Source organism: Fusarium tjaetaba (genome assembly GCF_013396195.1).
Source record: "Fusarium tjaetaba strain NRRL 66243 chromosome Unknown NRRL66243_c0000113, whole genome shotgun sequence".
NCBI classification, from domain to species: domain Eukaryota; kingdom Fungi; phylum Ascomycota; class Sordariomycetes; order Hypocreales; family Nectriaceae; genus Fusarium; species Fusarium tjaetaba.
In genome coordinates this window covers 364,843-383,178 of record NW_023501309.1, presented here as the reverse complement: position 1 = coordinate 383,178, position 18,336 = coordinate 364,843, and the positions used below count along the sequence as shown (strand labels likewise).

The window sequence follows — 18,336 nt, the reverse complement described above, 5'->3', positions numbered from 1 at the left end:
CTGGAGGGCTCAGGGTTTGTCACTCAGCAGCAGCAGTGCCCCGAAGCTTCGGTACTGGAAAGTGTTTTTACTCGCTATGATGATTCCATTTTCGTGATCAACAAAGCTCGTGGAGGTTCGTGGCTGCAGCAACGTCGCACAGGGAAGCCGAGGCTTTGGGACGGGATCAAAATACTGGACGCCATCAAACGCTGCAAAGTAGGGATCGGCTCTTTTCATGTCAGATTCGGAACACAACAGCCATTCAGGCTGATCCTCGACCTACAAAATGGGTTGCACTCGGGGCAAATACTCCCCCTGCTCCCTGGTCTACCTCCCATAGCAAAGTGATGCTGACTCGGGGTGTTTTTCCCTGCTTGCGAGACACAACAATCCAACTTACAGATCGGCATTTCACCCTTGTCGTCCAATTAAAGCCAAGACTGGGCAATAAAGCTTGGTCTCTTCTTCTCCACGTCCATGCGTCGACCTTCCCGTAAACGCTTAGAGTCATCGCAGATCGTGAGCTTTGGTTCATTTCCTCCCCCGCATCTCATGGGCTAGCTTTGGGGTTTGGGGGGCTTGCGGGCGTTGACGTACGAGGCGGGTTTAGATGGAAGGGTTGTTTACGTGGTAACAAAAGCCCATGCCTCTTCCCCCTCCAGAGTTGTTTTTCTTTTCTTGTTCTGCTGGTAAAGGCAGTAGTAAGCTGTCATCTCCGCGGAGCGTAGAGACTGTTTCGCTATCCTAGACTTATGTTATAAGTTATCATTCCAGCACCATGACTACTGATACCACGGCGACACCGCCAAGTGAGCAAGAGAAGCCTACAGCTGTTGATGTTGAGAATGTCGCGTCGACGACACTGTCCAATGTCGGGACCGGGGCTGCTGTTGATGCTGAGCGTAATGCGCTCTTAGCTGCTCTGCCTGATCCTGATGAGGGCAAGAGTGAAGAGGAACGACGCGAGATTGTAAGTCGTTCTACATGTGCTCTGTGTCCAGTTGACAATAATTGACGCTGACAATGGCTCAGGACAGGAAGCTGGTCTGGAAGGTCGACCTCTGGCTCATCCCCTGGCTCTCGCTACTCTACCTCCTCTCGTTCCTGGACCGAACCAACATCGGCAATGCTCGTCTCGCAGGCATGGAAGATGATTTGGATATGCAGCCGGGAGATTACAACGTCGCCCTCACCATCTTCTTCGTCAGTTATGCCCTCTTTGAGCCGATTACCAACGGTCTTCTCAAGCGCTTGACACCCCGCATCTTCTTCACGGGCATCATCATCGCGTGGGGTGCTGTCATGACCCTCATGGGTGTCTGTCACAATTACCCAGGTCTCCTGGCAGCCCGTTTCTTCCTCGGTGTCGCAGAAGCCGGTCTTTATCCTGGCGTCAATTACTATCTCGGCTGCTGGTATAAGTCGTCGGAGATTGGTGCTCGCGCCGCCATTTTCTTCTCCGCTGCTGCCCTGGCTGGTTCTTTCGGTGGTCTCCTCGCCGCAGCCATCGCTAAGATGGACGGTATTGGCGGTAGACCCGGCTGGGCATGGATCTTCATCCTCGAAGGTCTCGCGACTGTCGCTGTCGGTGCCTTTTGTTGGTGGATGGTCTTTGACTGGCCCGACACCGCTCGATTCCTCTCTCCCGAGGATCGCGTTCGTGTTCAGCGCCGTCTCATCCTGGACCGTCAGGGAAGGACCGCTGAAGACTTTGATAAGCGCCATATCTGGGCTGCCATGAAGGATTGGAAGACGTACGGTTACATGGTGATCTACATGGGCTCACTAATGCCACTGTACGCCTTCTCTCTCTTCCTGCCTACCATTCTCCGAAGTATGGGACATGTAGGCACCAAGGCGCAACTCCTATCGGTTCCTCCTTATGCCTGCGCTGCAGCCGCTACTGTCTTCGTCGGATTCCTAGCAGACCGAACCAAATGGCGTGGCTATTGTAATATTGCTACTGTCTGTGTCGGTATCATTGGATTCACCATGCTGATCGCATCACCTGATCCGCATGTCCAATACGGCGCTGTGTTCCTCGGCGCAATGGGTAAGTACACAGCCCTGGCTCATTCAGGCTTATACTAATCTGGAACAGGTATCTATCCCACCGTCTCAAACACTGTGTCGTGGGTAAACAACAATGTCGAGGGTTCATTGAAGCGTGCCATTGTTCTCGGCATGGTCGTCGGCTGGGGTAACCTCAATGGTGTCGTCTCGTCCAACATCTACCGTGAGACCCAAAGACCTCGCTACTTTGCCGGCCACGGCACGGTTCTGGCATACCAAATCCTATTTCTTCTAGGAGGTTCTATCTTTATGCATTTTGCCCTCCGATTAGAGAACCGTCGTCGTGCGAGAGGATCACTGGATGCCAAGTATGCTGCTATGACAGATGAGCAGAAGTGGATCAGCGGTGATGTGCGTCCTGACTTTAGGTACACTCTCTAGAGAGCTCAAGGAGTTTTGTTACACTGCGCTTTGCTTTCGTGTTTCTTTTTTTTTTCTTTTCTCTTTAAGAAAGACTCCTATAGCAGGATAGCTGAACTGGTAACGATTGGAAGCAGGCACGTCATGATTATGCAGTACCCATAGAATATTGTTAGTGTCTCTTGTATCTCTGATGCTAGAATAATGAATCACTCTTCCGTATGCAAGGTTTCCCGCCTGTTCATAATTTGTTGTTACCCCGCTTGATTCTGAAGATCCTCGGATACCTCCGTAGGAGATGGCAAGGGCCTGAGACAACGGCAAGATGTTCCAGCTGAGCCAATATGATGAGGGTACCACAGAGAATGGTCGAGACCGCGCCATATCTGTCTATATCCTTGATACTGACCAAATCATGCATTCGAATGTGAGTGCACAAGCTGCTAGCAGATATCTGTACCCTACCTGTCATTGTTCTTGAAAAGCACACCGACTCCATCATCGCATCGCCAACTATGTTGTATATCGTTTCGCTAGACGCTACGCACTATCAGTCGTTCGATTACAGTATGAGTCATGTCTTTGTATCACTGGAACAGACCCACTCCCTCCATTGTTGATACAGGGTTTCCAGCGGTATTGCTTCAGACAAGCTCTTGCTAGCTAGTGATCTAGGCAAGCGAGAAGACTTCTTGCACATCGCCTTACTTAGTTCTGTTGAGAGACTGCCTGACGATATCCTAAGCTTTGAACTGTGCGGACAAACGACAAGGTTCTGGGGATTCCATAGATTAGCAAGACAACCAGAAGAGCTCTCTATCTGCGACTGCTCGCGGTCTCGATGCGCCTGGACGACACCATGACACAGAATGGGAATCAAGTCAAAACTGTTTTACTCGAGGTCCCATCACCGCTCTATCTGTAGAACCTCTACTATTAACATGAAACAAACTCGCAATGCCACCTTCTTCACTTCCTGCTTACCTTTGTCCTGTTGCTTTCTATAAGAACTGTCGAATCCGCTCCTCTATCGGTTGGTAAATCATCACTCAACAATCCAAAGACAGAATCCTCAACTCAGCCTTATAAATCCATTAAACCTTTTTATCCAAAATGAAGTTCTCCATCGTCCTCGCTATTGCCGCACTCTCGGCCGAGACCTTTGCGTGCGCCAACATTGGGCAAGTTTGTAACAAGGGAGACCCAGATGTATGCCAGTGTGATGCCCCGCTTACTGTAAGTCCTATCATCTTCACTTATCCATGAATTTGACTGCTTATATGTCGGACTTTTTAGCTGTCCTGCAGAGGTGATCTTGTCACTCGTCCGGGAGGCGGTGAGTATCCCTGTCATGGCTCAACAGCCATTTCTCTGTACCCTGAGAATTCTTCTGATCCAAATAGTTCGCCGCTTTCACTACCAGCTTGCCGACATTTGTCCCCTGATCAAACGAAATGGACGGTGCGTTAATGGGGAGTGTGTTCCGGGCCCACGTCTGACGACGGTTATTCCTACGCCTACTCCTGCGTAGACGACACCGCAGATCAGCCGCCTCCCGTGCATCTTGATCAGATTGCAACACACTCGTTTATCTCTAAAGTCGTGGATTGGGCCAGAACTAGTTATGGTTGACAATATTAAACCCAATTAGACAAGTTTATCCTCGAAACATTTCTGTTTCAATCCATGAATCCTGCAACGTGAATGAGGAGGCTGGACATAACAACGCGATATTCAGGGAGTATCGTCAAGGGATCTCCACCCACTGATCTGGAATAGAATTCCCAGGCAGCTAAGATTATTGAGCCTGCCTCACTGTCTAAGTTGTATCCTGCAGAGCTACAAATGGCTGCACTCCATATGCCCGAACATCCGGGGGCTTGAAACAAAGCATCGATCTCTGCAAGGGATCGGACTGAGTTGACCCTGAGTCGCATACATTACTTCTACTTTACGTCAAACTTTCGAATGTTTCTAGCACCGCCTTTAAAAAGCTCTCCGTGCATTATCCCGTGCACGTACGCCTCCCCGACAAGCGTATATGATTCGTTACCCTGAGGTCGCAACAGGTAGGGTACTTTCCCTCCCAACAGGACACAGACTTCATCTCCTGGCTGCATATCAAGTGGACCTACTCCAACAAAACCCGTAGACGTCATAAAGGCACGTCTTGTGTGCATCCGCATAAGAGCAGAAGCATACCAGGAGTCTTCTCCAGACGATGGATTTCCGCCTTCCTCTCCTTCATCTGTGTTAAAGCCCTGAAGTTCCTCAACTCCCTCTGCGCACTGGGATCCCCAGCCTTGATAAGGCACTGTAGAGTGCCACGTAGTGCCATCGAGTATCCCGATGCGTGCTGCATCTAGACGCTCTTCTCCGACCCTGATTCTAGGGGAGTTGTCGCAAAATCCCCTGATGCTTTTGACCCATTGCTTGACTGCGGTCCGACTGATGGGTTTCAACCAGTTTGGGTCCCAGGTTGTCCCGGTCTCTTGAACCTTGTCCACATAAATACCGTCGAATGTCGCTGTATCGAATTGGGGAAATTTTGGTATCGCGGTATATGTGCCCGATGCTTTGAAAGGGGTATCCCACGGTGCCTGTGCATTTGGATGCAGAACATCCATACTCCAGTCAGGCACCCAACTTGGTAGCATGGCGAGCTTTCTGGGCCTTTGACAGTACATGAGAATATCAATAGTTCCTTGTTCTATGATCTTACACGCTGCTTCTCTGTATACCTCTTCGACTGTCATGGAGTAATCTGGGAATAGGTCAAAGTGATCTCTGTCTCCAGCCAGGTTCAGTAGTGCAAATATACGATCACGTGGGTCGGTTGCGTAGACAACGTTGTAGTCGACTTCCAGAGTGAGCGATACCGCGACGACCTGTAAAAGGGGTTGGCCCCGCGGACTCTCCCCATCGGGAGTGTAGTCATAGTGCCACCGTCTCGTAAACAAGCTATAAACGTAGCTGTTGAGTGGAGTAGAGTAGACATATTTCAGATTCCGAATCAGCCTCTCAAGCCCATCGATGGGCTTCTTTTGCGCACGGCGTTGAACGATACTCGGGGCGTCCAGAGTCTGATCCATGAGATCGTATTTCACAATCCAGTCACCGCAGGCAATAGCGATACGTCGGCCAACAGCAAACTCCTGCATGATCCAAAGACGTTGCCAATAGCGTCTTTCGCAGAACGCGTGGAAAGCCGTTTTTGCAACTTCTATATCAATAGACCCCTCCTCCTTTTCGCCAGAGTAGAGCTTTTGCAAAGTGTCAAGATCGTTGGAGCGCAGGGCTCTACCTGTGTCACGCATCAGGCGACATATGAGGTCGCTGCTCTCATCACCATTGCCCAGCCATGCGATCACCTGATCTGCTTCCCTGTAGATATGGTGCATTTGGTGAACTTGGTGGCTCTTCTCCATCTCGTCGGCTTGGTTGATGCATAGCTGATCGACCCAAAGCCACCGAGGCTTATTGCGAAACCGTAGGCGCCGAAGGGCATTCTCGACGGTTGAGCTAATGTCTATTGTCGTCCCACCAACGCTTACTAGCCTTTTGGGGCTGTCTGGAGACTCCCAGACATATGATAAAGCTGTGTATGGCTGGGAGTCGCCGCGAATATATTCCTCAATATTGCACACGAGGAGATCCGGTCTATCGGGTTCAGAATTGGATTCCGATGGACAAGGTTCAAGTTTGATGAGTCTGATCCAATGGTCAGGATCTTCAAGTTGGTCGTACTTGATATCCGAATACATCTTGAGTATTCCGTCAATAGTCGCTTCAGAATAAAAACAGTTTGAAAGCAAATCATGGTCATCCAATGCTGACAGCTTCTGACCTTACCCCACCTCGCCAAGTCTGGTTAGGGCTGATGGTCTCGTCAAATACTACCTTAGTTTCAACACTACCTGGTCTCATGACTCCTACGATACAGAGCACTGATTTGGCACTTAACGATCGGGACTTCAAGAAGGGCTAATATCTGCTATACTAGTTAATCTAACGGCACCCATGGCATCCGTTACGGTGAATTTGCGAAGTAACCGTGACTGTATGGATGATTGCCATTGGTCCTGTTACCCTTGCGCTTACGCCACGTGGGCATCACATTACTTAGAAAGCATGAAACTCTCAAGGGCCTGAGGCAAACAGTTCCTCGCTTGCATGTCTCTGACAGCTTTTTAGACCATTAGCTTGTCGCTGGCCGGCCCAAACTTGCCAATCCCATTCTGCTCCTTCTGCATAAACTCCATTGGGTTTTAGTGATCCTCAACATAGCCAACTCCGCTAACAGCCTTATTTATACAATATCAGTAAGCTTGCTCCCTTCATATAGGGGTCTTGAAGAGTTACATACAGTAACCTGCCAATCTGAGGATATCATCTGGCAGAGTTCGAGCAATCTCGATGGGAGTACTGAGGACTTCATCCTGGTCAAGCCGGTAGTAGTCACGTTGCCTGCAGAGCCGTTAACTTGGTTCGTCATTGTATAACTTGATCTACTGACGCAAAGCATGCAAAGAGAGTGCGTAGAGCGTCGGGGTCTGATCTATCACACTTGTTCTCTCCCGCGCCGTGATAAGTGGCTGTTTCGGGCGTCAGCTCAACAATAGTATATCTAAGTGAGGGGGACTCGCAGCCTGGAGTAAACAATGCTGAGCCAGGTTCCATCCTTGAATATGTGCATTCTTGCAACTTCGAGATACGATCAGCGCCCCAGAGGTGACTGCCAGGTATAAAAGCTGTAGTCTAAGCATAGTCGCTGTCTGTCAGTCAAGTGGAGGAGTGCTGTCTGGCCCTCTGTGTCTTTTTCTGGCCTTCATATTCTGAGTCACGGTCGTCTTCCCTGTTGCGCAATACCGTAAGTTTCACTCCAACATCACCGACTCTACTGCAACCAAAATTCTAAAATTCTATTTAGAGATGGAAAGCGTTACACTCTTCCCTCTCGATGGATCTTTCGTTGAAGTTAGTACCGTACGCTTGATTGTGACACGAATGTACTGACTCAGTCATGGCCAGTTTTTGCACAGCTACAACTATGCTATGCGTATTTGAAACTCCCGTCTCATGGCTACAGTCATGCGTCTAAGCTCACCCAGCAACTGGACTGTTATGGCAGTTACAAGGATCCGATTTAACGCTGCAATGAAGGCCCAGGACATTGAAAGAGAGACATTCCTACCTGTCAGATCCCGCTTTCAGCCATACGCCGACTACTGGGCGTTTTGCTGCGCATTCACTCTTCTGTGGTAAGAAACCCTGCCCATGTATCGTGATAGACATCTCCGAAACTAAAGCTCGTAGGGTCCAAGGATATGCCGTCTTTCTCAGCGGCAACTGGAGCACCGCAACTTTCATCTTCAATTACGGTATTGTAAGCATAGTTCCATGTTTTCTCTTGACTAAGTCTGACAGCATTGAAAGATTGCTCTTGTAGGTAGTATCGGCCTTGGGTGGAAGCTGTTCAAGAAGACTCGGGTTCGTCGTGCTTCGGAGGTCGATCTGGTTTCGCACTTGCACTTCTTCGACGCTCTCACAGAGCATTACCGTCACGAGCGAGCGTCTGCACCTCAGAACCTGAAGAACAAGATCGTTGCAAAGATCTTTTGAGCACAGAGTCCCTAATCGACATTGCAGGGGCAGCGGAGGTCTTTGAATCAATTGACTATCGTCTTTCCCGGATAGAACACAATCAAGCTCCAATTATCTCCTTGACAACTTTGGAAACATTGTCAGGCTGGCTAACGGTGGGCACATGTCCGCTATCGAAACTGTGCACTGCAACCTCCCTTCCACTTGACGCCTTGGCCCCTTCAATCATTGCCCGCTGGAATTGGGGAGGAATGATCTGGTCCTGTTCGCACACGATATAATGCACTTCGACGTCATTATACCCAGGGTATGTCAGTGGCTCCCGAAAGCTGGGTGTTGAGTGCTCCGGCATCTGCTTTGCCAGTTCAAAGGCTTCGTCAAAAGGCAGATCAGAAAAGGTATGAGTGGCATGCCCTTTGGGATCAAGAGCCATATAGTCATCCTAGATGTGATGTCAGCGTAAAATTTGGGAACCTGAAATGGTTGAAGCGTACCTTGAGATCGAGAAAGTCAGGCAGTGCTGATCCGAATGCATCGAGGTTGGAGATACCAGGTTGCAACACTACTGATGCGAGATAGATAATCTTGTCGACCCCTCCTTGCTTGCCATCAGCCTCGCGAGCCTTTCGCGAGAGCTTGCTGAGACTTTGGGTTCCAGGGATGCCTCCATAGGAATGGGTCATAAGGACTACTTCCCTGCCCTCGTCCAGAAGCTTGGAAACAACGTTGTTGATCTCCTCGGCATCGTCGCTCATTGTCGCAGGCGGGAGATTACCCCGCTTGCCAACCGAGGGGGTATCGATAACGCGCGAGTCGATGCCATGTCGCTCGAGGCTCTTTGTAAACACACGATAGTGTTTAGATGGTGCAAACGACCCAGGGACGATAACAACAGTTGGGCTTGCCATTTTTGAGTTTGCTTGTGTGATTGGAATGATATGGAGAGTAAGTAGTTTTCTGAAAGTTGAGAGAGAAAGCAATTGTGTCCTTTTGTATGCGGTTTGTGCTGTTGGTTGGTTGTACGAGGTTTGTAATAGGATTGCAGTACCCAGCCATCCCCGCGTTTTCGGAGGAGATATGATTTCTTCTGATTGGTAATTTTGGGGAAGCGTTGCCTGAATGAGTAAAAGCACCGCGAACCAACACCTTCAGCGATCGAGCTTGAGCATGAATCCTGTCAGCCCTAAATTCCTACGACCTGCAGAGCCGAGGCTTGAAGTCGGCTGCATCAGAAATTAATCATCGACTGAGAAAATACTTGAAGGGCTGGATGAATTATAATAGGGCAGAATCACTTGGTGTACCATGCCTTTCTCTGATTGCCCTCGTATTCTGTGTAACCGTTCAAACTCCATGCATTGCGGGCACCTGCACGCACTGATTGCAGGCTTGGCCGAGTTTGAGGGGATCCCCAATCACTAATTCGGCAAGCGTCAGTAGGAAGAACTTTGAAAAACGAGATGAACTTCGCTACAACTCTTGATTGAAGAGTTTCGCGGGTAGGTATGCCTACCTTTTCTTTTTCGCTAACTGAGGCCATTGATGGACAACCGCTGAAAGAAAGCAGTTTCAGCGTTCGGTAGAGCCAATAGCGGCGTGTATCCACTGTCAATGGCGAAAACCCTGGTGAACAGGTAGACAGGACTCTTCACCAATTCTTCCCTATTGATCTACTCAATTTATTTTTGGCATTCTTATTAGACGCGTAGCCCTTGGCTTTGTTTCACCTTGTCTTCTTCCAATTGTTCTATTCTCGTTTCTTTATTCCCCAGCGCTCACCCCTCCATTGGCTCTCATGCAGCGCCTAACAAAGGCCCAGTTTCGCTAAGCGCCTGGTCTTAGCGGCTACCAACAAACGATTGGGGCTCCATGAATAGCGCTGGGCCTCTTTGTCAATGGCCTCGTTTCATTGTCGATTGGCTCTTGATTGTCCAACATGAGAAAGCGCATCAGCGTCTATTGACGATGTTGATCATTGATGCTGTATAAAGACGTGAGGATGTTCTTCTGTTGGTTGTGTTATCCAAATCAATCACTATCGCTTCACGACTCTTCGTCTATTTATTTCTCTCTCTTTCTACACTGCTGTGCAGTTCAATTTCATTCTTTGGTCATCTATCGTCAACACACGAAAAACGCATGTCATCTTCAACAGCAACACTTTAATACCAATAATCCAACTTCATCATGGGCAAATTCGATAACGCTATCAAGGCTGGCCAGACCGCCATCGAGCTCGGCAACACTGCTAGATCCTTCGCTGGGGCAACCTCCGAATTCCGCGCCGCGGACAAGAAGGAAATGGGTCGACAGGCTGGTCGTCACGCCTTCAACGAGGGCGCCGAGACCGGAAAGACCATGGGCAAGACTTGGCTCAAGACCTTTGAGACAGTTCCTCGCATGGTCTGTCGAGGTCTTCAGTTCCTCTTCGCTATTATCGCCTGCGGTTTCTACGGCCATCGCGTCGATAAGGCTCAAGATACCGACTATGGCTTCTCACCGGAATGGTACTTCGCTCTCGTCGTCGCTGGCCTTTCAGCCACCACCGCCATTCTCTTCGTCGTTCTTACTCCCCTCGGCGCTCTTCCCCTCATCGGCAGCAAGCTCAAGCTCGTCAAGACCTACCGCGCATTTGCTTGGGACCTCATCCTCTTCATCACCTGGCTCGTCGTCTTTGGAATCTTCGCTGGCATCTTCCTCCACCGAGACAGCGACGACAAGTACAAGGGCGCTAGCACTGGTGCCATGAAGACAGCCGTTTGGATCGACCTCGTCAACTCCATCTTGTGGCTCACATCGGGTGTTTACGGTTGCATCAAGACTTTCTTGGGCGACAAGGCGGACGAGATGACGGACAAGGTTGGACAGAAGCTGTTTACCAAGAAGCAGAAGCCGGCTAAGGAGGTTGCCTATGCCGAAAGTGTCTGAACACTGGCAAAACAGTTACATCGGGGTTTTCATGTTTTTATTACGCATTTTCTTATGTCAGAGCCGGCGTTCTTCGCATCTTTTACATTTAGAATAGATCTATCTCTATCTCCCGATGAATACACGATATCAGGTACTTGTTCTATGTGCAGAACAAATACTGTGTTTTTGAACAATGATTGCAAACAGCTGAGACCTGGCCTGCCGTTTCCATTGCCATTCAACCTTAACCTCTGTCTAGCTCCCGAGCTAGCTTTCAGGTATACCATAACTCTCTAGTCTTCTTTGTCGAGGTAGCAAGATGACCGTCTGCAATTGTTCATGATCCGGAGGACAGAGAATCAAGTGCAAAGAATAAGCCGCTGTGCCGAGTCTCTGAACAGTCGTCCTTGGCTAGAATCTACCCTGCCTCATTCATGTCTCTTCCATTCCAGGCTACCTTTCCGAGAGCTGCCTTTCACATCAGTATTTTGCCGAATGCATCACCAAGTCCGCACTCAACCAGCCACGCTTCTAGTGCCTTCATATCACCACGATTCCCTCTCGCTCCTCTCTTCTCAATCATATCCGTGATCTCTTGCATATCCGAAAATGCACGCTTCAGGTCCGTCGCTTCTTCTCGATATCTCTCGCTGACCTACACTCACTGTCAGCCTTCCCCTTCCCCATTCACATAATTGACGTACCTTTTTGTGATGCGCAGGAATATCGCCCCAACTTTCTGTCTTGATGAACTTCATAAAGTCGTCAATGGCGATCGATCCCCCTTCGAGACACAAGATGCCCGGCTTCCCAGCGAGGAGAAAGCCAGTGAGTCCGTAGGTCGGTGCATAGTTGATGAAGTCATCTCGCTTTGCTCTTGTGCTGATGGAGGGGAAGTAGAACCAGACTCGGACTAACGATGTGTCTTCTATTGGCGCATTGGCGATTTCTGCTTGCTTCAAATTCAAGAGGTGCTGAGATGCGGCGTCTTTTATATGCTCAATGACAGAAAGAATGTCCTCTTCGGGAATTTCAGTGTTCAGCTTCGCAACATCTCCTTTGCTCATCCAATCCGGTTGTTGTATCCTGGTCTTTATTGGCGGTGGCTCTGTTAGCTCTTCTTGTTTTTGACATTTCAACGGTACTGTCAATGTGAGCTGTAGAGTTCTTGTAGAAGCATCTTCGTCTTCAACATCGACCCTGAGCTGAAGATTTATGACTGTTTCTGAGAACTTTGGTGTGGCTTCCCCGTCACTTTCACAACACTCCCTCAATCTCTCAATCAATCCAGACGCTGCAGAGTCTATGGCTATCGCATCATCCGACGCATACATCGCCATGAGGAGGTCAATTTGACCTAATTGGAGCTCCATGAGCTCCCTCGGCAAGGCATTTTGGGACCCCTCATCGGAAGACATGACGATTAGAACAGTCTCTCAGTGGCCTGTAAAGTCAACAAAAGGGAAATACCGGCTTCGTGTCGCCGAAATCACAACCACTTTACGCGTGATTTGTGGAAATTGATACGCGGCTGGAGAAAATTCACCAATCACGTGAGGAATAGATGTCCGACACCGCTGTCAATATCTTATCTCAAAGCTCTTATCTTATCTAATCTTGATTTCTGGGGTCAACTACCCTGGGCTCAATGCAACGACTACAACAAGAATGAAATTGGCTCAGAGCATTGCGAAGAGGTATAATATCTTGGACGGCTCTACGAGTATGATGCCAATAAGGTTTCCTTGGTTTTTCTTATTTGGCTCCTTCTCGCCCCTCAGCATCTACCTCGCTACTCAACAGCGTAAATAGTGGGCATCATCCTTCCATTATTCGACTGATATCGAAATTGTTCTAAGCATGGTGAGCTTGACACCAAAATGATGTTTCATTGGACGTAGGCTCTCAGGTCATGTTTATCATTTCCCAAATGACTGCAGATGCGCATCATGTCGTCCGTTAGTGACGTCTTGCGTAAACATTAAAAATGACCGTGTTCGCTGCTTGAATGACGCTCAGATGATGGCCCACCGAGTTGGCAAGCACTACAAATAGTGTAAGCTCTGAAAGTCAAACATTTCTCCTCATACCAGTAAATTATTCAATAGATACCACCTCAAACACAGTTCATCAATATCAATATGTCTCAATCAAACGTCGGATATCCTTCTTTGTATGAAGGCGGAGATCAACGTCACTATAGCAAGGAGGAAGTTCGTGAGGAGAATCGCACGCACCCCAACGTCAATACCGAGGGCTACTGTAAGTTCTTCAAACCTTGATAATTCTTATCTAACTGGTTTTGTCTAACTGGTTCTAGTACATAAAGAGGGAATAATGAATGAGCTCCAAGAGGCCGACGTAAGTTCCCTATTTTAAGTATAAGATCACTAGCTAAGTCTAGTAGACCAACAGGATAGTTGCAGACCGCATGAAGCATGAACCAGGATTCGTGGTAAGTATTACCAGAATACCTGAGGTGCCGCTCAAATATCTAACTGCTACCCAGGCCACCATGCACGGCAACAAGCCCTCTCGAGGTGCAGAAATCGACGCTGAGCTCGCGCGCGAAGATGCAGAGCAGCTTGAAAAGAAGAAGGGCAAGACTGACAGCATGCCTGGAAAGAAAATGGGACACAACACCAGCAAGAGCGAGTGGAAGCAGCAGATGGATCAGGAGGAGGAGGAGGCTCTGTCTAAGCATAGCAACCGTTGAATGTTGCTCTTCAGACAACAGCAGTCAAGAGCAGATCCAGATGGATCTCAGCAGATTAGATGGTATAAAATGCATCCAAAAAGTGCACTTCATAGAGTGAAATGGCAAAATGAACGGTCAACCGGCAACATCAACGTAACTTAAGAGATCGAAGCCGGGCGCTTGAGATAGCTATTACGATTCCATGCATCATCCAGCTCGCTGTGCAAATGTTGACTGCTAAAAGTTGACTTGCGACTCGTCAGATAATATGAAGCTGGACGATAAGTGAGCAGAAACTTTCACTGTCAACAATAGCAACCCAGTCAGATAGAGCATCACTATTCCCATAGCACAAGTGTCAGATATTTAAATTTCATTGGTTTTATTCGGCCGTGAAGGTATTAGGTTCATACAGTCGTAATCAAACAATTAAAGTGCACGAGTTTATGACTCGCCATCCATCTCCTCCTTCAGATCATCCACAAATGTGAATTCGGACAACTTATTACTCCATTAAACCATTTCCTCGCCGCGGGCACCAGTACCGACAGGTCGTCGGGGAATAGAACCGTTGTTGTAGCCGTTGCCATGCATGTGCTCAGATCCATCGCTCTTCAAGCCGTGACCGTGTCCATGTCCGAGAGAGCTACCGCCGTGAGATCCCCAGCCAACCTTGCGAGTGAAGACAGCGTCAGCAAGCTCAGCGCCACCCATGGAGTAGTTGAAAGGAGCGCCACGGTTGAGGGGAATGTGGTTGAAGCGCCAGTCCCAGACAGCGGCGTAGGTCATTCGGTAAGCGGAGAAAGCAAAGACGGTTCCAATGATGGCACCGGCAAGGACATCGTGGAAGTGGTGATACTTGTCGATAGTGAGAGCTCCACCGATGAGAACGGCACCGAGAAGAGGGGCGTAGGTGACAATGAGCTTCCACATGGAAGGATGGTAGTTGGAAAAGACCTTGAGCTTGGCGTTGAGGTAAAGGTAGAGGTAAACAAAGCCAGCAAAGGCAGCAGTGGTGTGTCCACTGGGCATAGATTCAAGCGCATCGTTGATCTCGCTCTTGTCGCCAGTGCAAATATCGGGAGTGTAGTAGAGCTGAAGATATCCTTTGTTGTTGTATCCTCCCATGGTGCGAGCGCGAGCCATGTCGGGCTTGCAGACCTCAAGGAAATGAGGTCGGAATCCACCGATGAGCCACTTGACAAAGACCTGGAAGACGGCAGCGGTGATGAGGGAGTAGAGAAGGCCTATGATAGCGTTGTTGACATCCCAGAAGGAGCGGATGCGGATCTGCATCACCAGGAAGACGAAGATGGGAACAAGAGCAGCCAACAGGGCAGCGGCCCAGATGGGAATGATCTCGCCTCGGAGAGGATATCCATACTCGGGCCAGACAATCTCGCCGTCGGAAAAGGTAACGGGGAACGATCGAGCGGGTGCGGGCTTAGCGAAGTAGACCTAAAGATTTGTTAGATGGGTAATTGAGTTTGAGGCGATGAAGGCTTACACCAAGACCGATAGCGCCCATACAGGCCATGGTGACAATGTCAAGCCATGTTCCCTTGAGCCACTGTCCGAAAGTAGGGCGTCGCGACATGGGCAGAGGGTCGTGAACTGCCTTTTGGTGGTGACGGGTCTTTGTACCAGGCGAAGCCCGGTGAGGGGACTTTTCTCGACGGAAGAAAGGCATGTTGGCGATTTGGTGATGCTAGATGATGATGTTGAAGGAAAAGCCGACCACGGATTGAGTGGCTCTGCACCCAAAATTAATAGGTACTGAAAGAACTTTGCTGGCTCTTGTCCTGCCGTTCACAAACAAGTTGAGGCTGCTTGCCCTTCTATAAATCCGTGGAGAGCGACAGACTGTGACACGCGACATCCATCGCGATTCATGCTGTTGACGTCACTAACGTCATTCAACCGTTTCACGCCAACACCAATAACACAGCAACAGCGATGCCCTGTAGGCCCTGTAGGCACCTGTCACAGCATGCAGATTCATTTCGCTACGTAAAGCCACAGTCGACGTCATTGCTCAAAATCTCTTTTTTTCCAGGAAAAAGTGAGCCTTGGACGGCAGACTCATGCCGAGCGGGCTTGCAGGCGGCAGTTTCGTGCCGGACAACCAATCATGGCCTTGGCTGTTGGACAAGGGATGTGTCTTGGCTTGGGACAAGTGTGGCTTGATTCTGGCGATCTGTGTTGTTTTGGCTAATAACACGGGAATGAGCATCGATCGATGCTTGGCCAAGGCTCTTGAAACCTGCTAATTTGTGCTGATGATTCAGTGTTTAGCTCATAGTTTGTACCGGAGCTCAAGTCCGTGATGCTCTGTCTGGGCAAAGATTACAGAGTTTCATTGATGAGCAGGTCAACTGATGTCAGATCCAAGGCGGGTGATCTTTTGTTGGCCCAGAGCTTACGCTGCACTAAAGCATTAACTCTAAGACGTTAAAATATCCATAATTCAGTTAAACTTTAGAGCTGTAAATAACCTTGAAGCTCAAACAGTCGAGAAGCTAGGCGATAGTGGCTGATGCTGTGGCTGACCCCTGTCAGATCTCATTAGTCCGTCCAACTACGAAGCTGTCCCAAAAACAAGATTTCAGCAATTTCTCAAGCAGTCCTCGTCGTATTTTCCGCCAAGCCGGGATCGACTGAATGACAAGAGAATTTTAAACAAATCGGCGATTTACTACGTAGCAACCAGCGATATGATCGAGTTCAAGCTATATTTCGGAAGCTTATGCGAAAATCATTCTTGGTGTTGAAGTCGACAAGGGCTGATGTCTCGGCATACGACAAGAGCCCCATCACAGCACCACAAAAATGCCGAGCACTAGACGAATCACGAGTTGATGGATTGCGACCTTCTCGATTTTGACACGATGATGCAATAGTCGACGCGCGTCGGAATCCTCTCGTAGATTTGAGATAACAAGAACAAGATCTGGGCAGAGAGCTTGAAAGATCCGCAGTCAGAGCCAGAGGCATATTCACATATCAGATAGTGAGATACCTCAACTCAGAAATCAAGTAATATTCACTGAAAATAGAATAGAATACGTGTTCGGGCGAATTACGTGCCATTGCTTTCAATCAATGACCAAAATCACTACCCATTACCCTCTTCTTCACGCTTTGCTTGCCAACATTGTTCGTGATTCATCGCAATAAGACCCTCATATCACCAACGACCAGGTAAATCAAAACCCTTAAGGCTTCTTGCACTGTCCGGCCTGGATGTTGGCAGGGTTTTCGCAAGTATTGCACTTGATGACATTGCCAGTTCCCTTGCTCAAGTTCAGGATGTCGTTGTCATTGTTCTTCAGGGTGTTTCGAATGACAATGTTATGGTTGGCCTTGGGAGCTTTGCCGCCGAGAGTAATGCAAGAAAGAGAAATGGGTTGTTCGGGAGTAGCAACGCAAGTATCGTCGTAGATCAGGATACCTACTCCTGCACCAGCTCCTCCAGTGCCACTTCCACGCTGTCCCTCAATCGTATTGTCGCGTACAAGAGTTCCGACAGCGCTGCCGAGAATGATGCCTGAAGAAGTCTTGCCGCACGCAGCAGGAGTTGGGCCAACGTAATTGTGCACGATCTTGGCATCCTTAACACCAGGATCGACAAAGATACCAATACAGTTGTCGTGAAGGGTGTTGTAACCAATAAATGCACTGTTGGTCTGAACGCAGACACCAATCAGGTGCGCAGAGATGTCGTTCTTCACGGTCTGCACATCAGACAAGTTGTCCTGGCAGATACCGATGAAGCCGCCAGCAGTGGTAGTGATAACGTTCTCACGGAAGACGGTGTTGACGGAACCAAGGGTGAGAGCACCGTAAGCAGGAGCATCAGTTAGTTTGTTCTTGGTGATGCGGGTGTTCTTAGCGCCGATGATGGCGATGTTGATGCCGGAGAAGCCGCTGACGCTGAAGCCAGTGACCGAAACGCCCTTAACGGGTCTCTTGACAGATATGACTCTCTTGTGCTCAGTCTTGTACTCAGTTGTCTGGACCTTGTAGCCAGTGATGCAGATACCAGCCTGGAGCTCATTCTTGTTCTCATCTTGAGTAAGACCAGTGCATGCATTGCGTTTGTACTTATTGGGCTTGACGAGGCGGACATTGCCCCGGCCTTCGAGCTGAATGCCATCCTTGTCAATGACGAGTTGCTCAGGGTATTCACCAGCCTCAACGATGATGCGATCACCAGGAGAGGCCTTCTTGATGGCGTCTTGGATCTTCTTGCCGGACTTGACGTAGATAGTGCGACCGTAGCCGTAGTAGTTCTTGGAGTCGGATGGGGAAGAGTACTTGTACTTGTCGGGGATAGCGCAGCAGTGCTGGTCCCTCCAGTTGCACTTTCCAGTTCGGCCTGCAAGAGTCAGTAACAATGTTGGAGGGTTCAGATGATGTACTGACGCATGAGGCCACCAGAGGTATCATGCTCTGAAAAGGGCGAGGCAGCGGCAAGGCCAACGAGGCCTGCGAAGGTGAGGCTAAACTTCATGATGTGTAATAAACGATTGCCTTGTTTTGCGAACTTGGATATGTGTCGGAGATCTGTGGCATCGCCAGACCTTATATACCACCAACACCCAATATCAAGATGATCAAGCCATCGGTCCCGAGAAAAGGGATCAGGGCTGAGGTCTCGCCCTCAGATGCAGCCATTCAAGCTAGTATTCGCTTGCTTCTACCTGAAA

General features: G+C 49.1%; 10 protein-coding genes across 10 annotated transcripts; 5 read left to right on the top strand and 5 right to left on the bottom strand.

The window, feature by feature from the left end:
- Window positions 1-760: 760 nt before the first annotated feature.
- FTJAE_5998 (major facilitator superfamily transporter) lies at window positions 761-2,436 on the top strand (the record flags this gene model as incomplete). Its single annotated transcript, XM_037352564.1, has 3 exons — window positions 761-952; window positions 1,015-2,035; window positions 2,084-2,436. 3 exons carry the CDS (start codon window positions 761-763, stop codon window positions 2,434-2,436), a joined length of 1,566 nt encoding a protein of 521 aa, XP_037207052.1.
- A 1,092-nt stretch (window positions 2,437-3,528) lies between these two features.
- FTJAE_5997 (uncharacterized protein) lies at window positions 3,529-4,047 on the top strand (the record flags this gene model as incomplete). Its single annotated transcript, XM_037352563.1, has 3 exons — window positions 3,529-3,651; window positions 3,712-3,751; window positions 3,947-4,047. The coding sequence occupies 3 exons, from the start codon at window positions 3,529-3,531 to the stop codon at window positions 4,045-4,047; spliced, it is 264 nt and encodes an 87-aa protein (XP_037207051.1).
- Window positions 4,048-4,361: 314 nt separating this feature from the next.
- On the bottom strand, window positions 4,362-6,179 carry FTJAE_5996 (heterokaryon incompatibility protein; the record flags this gene model as incomplete). Its single annotated transcript, XM_037352562.1, has 1 exon — window positions 4,362-6,179. One exon carries the CDS (start codon window positions 6,177-6,179, stop codon window positions 4,362-4,364), a length of 1,818 nt encoding a protein of 605 aa, XP_037207050.1.
- Window positions 6,180-7,506: 1,327 nt separating this feature from the next.
- On the top strand, window positions 7,507-8,037 carry FTJAE_5995 (amino acid transporter; the record flags this gene model as incomplete). Its single annotated transcript, XM_037352561.1, has 3 exons — window positions 7,507-7,676; window positions 7,732-7,801; window positions 7,852-8,037. 3 exons carry the CDS (start codon window positions 7,507-7,509, stop codon window positions 8,035-8,037), a joined length of 426 nt encoding a protein of 141 aa, XP_037207049.1.
- An 82-nt stretch (window positions 8,038-8,119) lies between these two features.
- On the bottom strand, window positions 8,120-8,927 carry FTJAE_5994 (uncharacterized protein; the record flags this gene model as incomplete). The annotated part of the gene is made up of 2 exons (XM_037352560.1): window positions 8,120-8,461; window positions 8,514-8,927. 2 exons carry the CDS (start codon window positions 8,925-8,927, stop codon window positions 8,120-8,122), a joined length of 756 nt encoding a protein of 251 aa, XP_037207048.1.
- Window positions 8,928-10,206: 1,279 nt separating this feature from the next.
- On the top strand, window positions 10,207-10,947 carry FTJAE_5993 (uracil phosphoribosyltransferase; the record flags this gene model as incomplete). Its single annotated transcript, XM_037352559.1, has 1 exon — window positions 10,207-10,947. One exon carries the CDS (start codon window positions 10,207-10,209, stop codon window positions 10,945-10,947), a length of 741 nt encoding a protein of 246 aa, XP_037207047.1.
- Window positions 10,948-11,404: 457 nt separating this feature from the next.
- Window positions 11,405-12,347, bottom strand: FTJAE_5992 (RWD domain protein; the record flags this gene model as incomplete). Its single annotated transcript, XM_037352558.1, has 2 exons — window positions 11,405-11,584; window positions 11,634-12,347. The coding sequence occupies 2 exons, from the start codon at window positions 12,345-12,347 to the stop codon at window positions 11,405-11,407; spliced, it is 894 nt and encodes a 297-aa protein (XP_037207046.1).
- A 723-nt stretch (window positions 12,348-13,070) lies between these two features.
- On the top strand, window positions 13,071-13,645 carry FTJAE_5991 (uncharacterized protein; the record flags this gene model as incomplete). Its single annotated transcript, XM_037352557.1, has 4 exons — window positions 13,071-13,191; window positions 13,250-13,290; window positions 13,337-13,384; window positions 13,439-13,645. The coding sequence occupies 4 exons, from the start codon at window positions 13,071-13,073 to the stop codon at window positions 13,643-13,645; spliced, it is 417 nt and encodes a 138-aa protein (XP_037207045.1).
- A 495-nt stretch (window positions 13,646-14,140) lies between these two features.
- FTJAE_5990 (diacylglycerol pyrophosphate phosphatase DPP1) lies at window positions 14,141-15,317 on the bottom strand (the record flags this gene model as incomplete). The annotated part of the gene is made up of 2 exons (XM_037352556.1): window positions 14,141-15,085; window positions 15,135-15,317. 2 exons carry the CDS (start codon window positions 15,315-15,317, stop codon window positions 14,141-14,143), a joined length of 1,128 nt encoding a protein of 375 aa, XP_037207044.1.
- A 1,525-nt stretch (window positions 15,318-16,842) lies between these two features.
- On the bottom strand, window positions 16,843-18,140 carry FTJAE_5989 (uncharacterized protein; the record flags this gene model as incomplete). The annotated part of the gene is made up of 2 exons (XM_037352554.1): window positions 16,843-18,005; window positions 18,053-18,140. 2 exons carry the CDS (start codon window positions 18,138-18,140, stop codon window positions 16,843-16,845), a joined length of 1,251 nt encoding a protein of 416 aa, XP_037207043.1.
- Between the last annotated feature and the right edge of the window lie 196 nt (window positions 18,141-18,336).